The sequence below is a fragment of the Malurus melanocephalus genome, unplaced genomic scaffold, assembly GCF_030028575.1.
Source record: "Malurus melanocephalus ecotype Western Australia unplaced genomic scaffold, MMel_1.1 scaffold_1192, whole genome shotgun sequence".
In the NCBI taxonomy this organism is placed as follows: Eukaryota; Metazoa; Chordata; class Aves; order Passeriformes; family Maluridae; genus Malurus; species Malurus melanocephalus.
In genome coordinates, this window is record NW_026624424.1 from 21,359 (window position 1) to 22,841 (window position 1,483).

The 1,483-nt window shown below is 59.9% G+C and overlaps 1 protein-coding gene across 1 annotated transcript in view; it reads right to left on the reverse strand.

The window, feature by feature from the left end:
- Window positions 1-1,483, reverse strand: part of LOC130586523 (sodium/potassium-transporting ATPase subunit beta-1-interacting protein 1-like) — a 33,703-nt gene that overhangs the window by 5,397 nt on the left and 26,823 nt on the right. Inside the window, exon 5 of the mRNA XM_057387338.1 lies at window positions 872-929. Coding sequence (XP_057243321.1) covers window positions 872-929 — 58 coding nt within the window. The remainder of the gene's footprint in view (window positions 1-871; window positions 930-1,483) is intronic.

The window sequence follows — 1,483 nt, forward strand, 5'->3', positions numbered from 1 at the left end:
TGCCAGAGGGCAGGGATGGATGGGATATTGGGAAGGGATTGTTCCCTGGGAGGGTGGGGAGGGGCTGGGATGGAATTCCCAGAGCAGCTGTGGCTGCCCCTGGATCCCTTTGAGTGCCCAAGGCCAGGCTGGACATTGGGGCTGGGAGCAAGTGGGACAGTGGGAGGGGTCCCTGCCATGGAATGGGATGGGATGGGATGGGGTTTAGGATCCCTTCCCACCCTAAACCATTCCATGATTCCATGATCCCGAATCCCCACAGCATCCCGGGGAAGTGCTACAGCCCAGGGGAATGTGTCAGAATCACAAGCAGTCACTGATGGTCACCCAGCCCAACGTCCCAGCTTGAGCCAGGTCCCCCAGCGCACTCGGAATTTTGTCCAACCAGATTTGGGTCCCTCCAGGGAAGGAGACTCCACGGCCTCTTTGGGCAGCTCGAAATGGAGCATCCAGGGAGGCACAGCAGCATCCCCGGCCGGGGCAGCACCCCAGCCAGGATCCCCGGAGTCGGGAAACAGCCGGGAGGGATGGCAGAAAGGAGCCGGAGCGACTCACGCGATCCCGGCGGTTCCCCGCTCCTCCCCAGCACGGCCGTCTGGGCAGAGGGGCCGAAATTCCCGAAATTCCCTCCCGCTGTCCGCTGTCCGCAGAGGGGGCATTTAAGGAGAATTATGGGGGAATTAGCGCCCACAGGGCTGTCCCCTCGGGGAATCGCGGCCTCGATAGATCAGGCTTTACTGCCCAGAATCCCAGCCGGAACACTCATCCCGATCCCAGCCCGTTCCCGGGAGAATTCCGGGGTCAGGGTACTCTGGGGTGCTCTGGGGTTGCCCTGGGGGTTATGGGGATGCTCTGAGGATTCTAAGGGTACCTTGGGGGTTCTGGGGGTACCCGGGGGTTCTGGTGCTACACAGGGGTTCTGGGAGTGCCTGGGGGAGTACACAGAGGTTATGGGAGTGCTCATCATCCCATGTTTCCCCAGACCTGACCCCTCCCCCTAGCACAGAGATGAGTTCCAGGTGCTTCCAAGATCGGAAATCCAGTCTTTCCAGGACCCTCAGCATGACCCAACTGCCCGAACCCCTCACAATCCCACAGCAGGGTGGGTCCAGCACAGTGTCCGAGAGCTGGGGGCTCCAGGGCAGAGCTGCCCTCTCCTGGAACCTTTCTCTGCCCAACTCAACATTCCACCAGCTCTCAGTTGTGACGCCGTCCATCCATTTCCCAATCCAATCAGATATTCCATTAAAGGGATGCATTTGCATCCYGGGCTGAGGCTGCATTAATACTGAAAGTGTGTTGGGTGCCAGGGTTGGTGGGAATGCAAACAACACTCCGGAGCTGCCAGCACTGGGTAAACCCTGCTGGAAACGAGTCATTCCCACAGGCAGCAGCCAATTCTGCGGGGACATTATTCGTTTCATGGGAAGGGGGGAAAAATGTGGGGATGCTGGGCTGGGACCACCTGTGGGTCCGTGGTGTG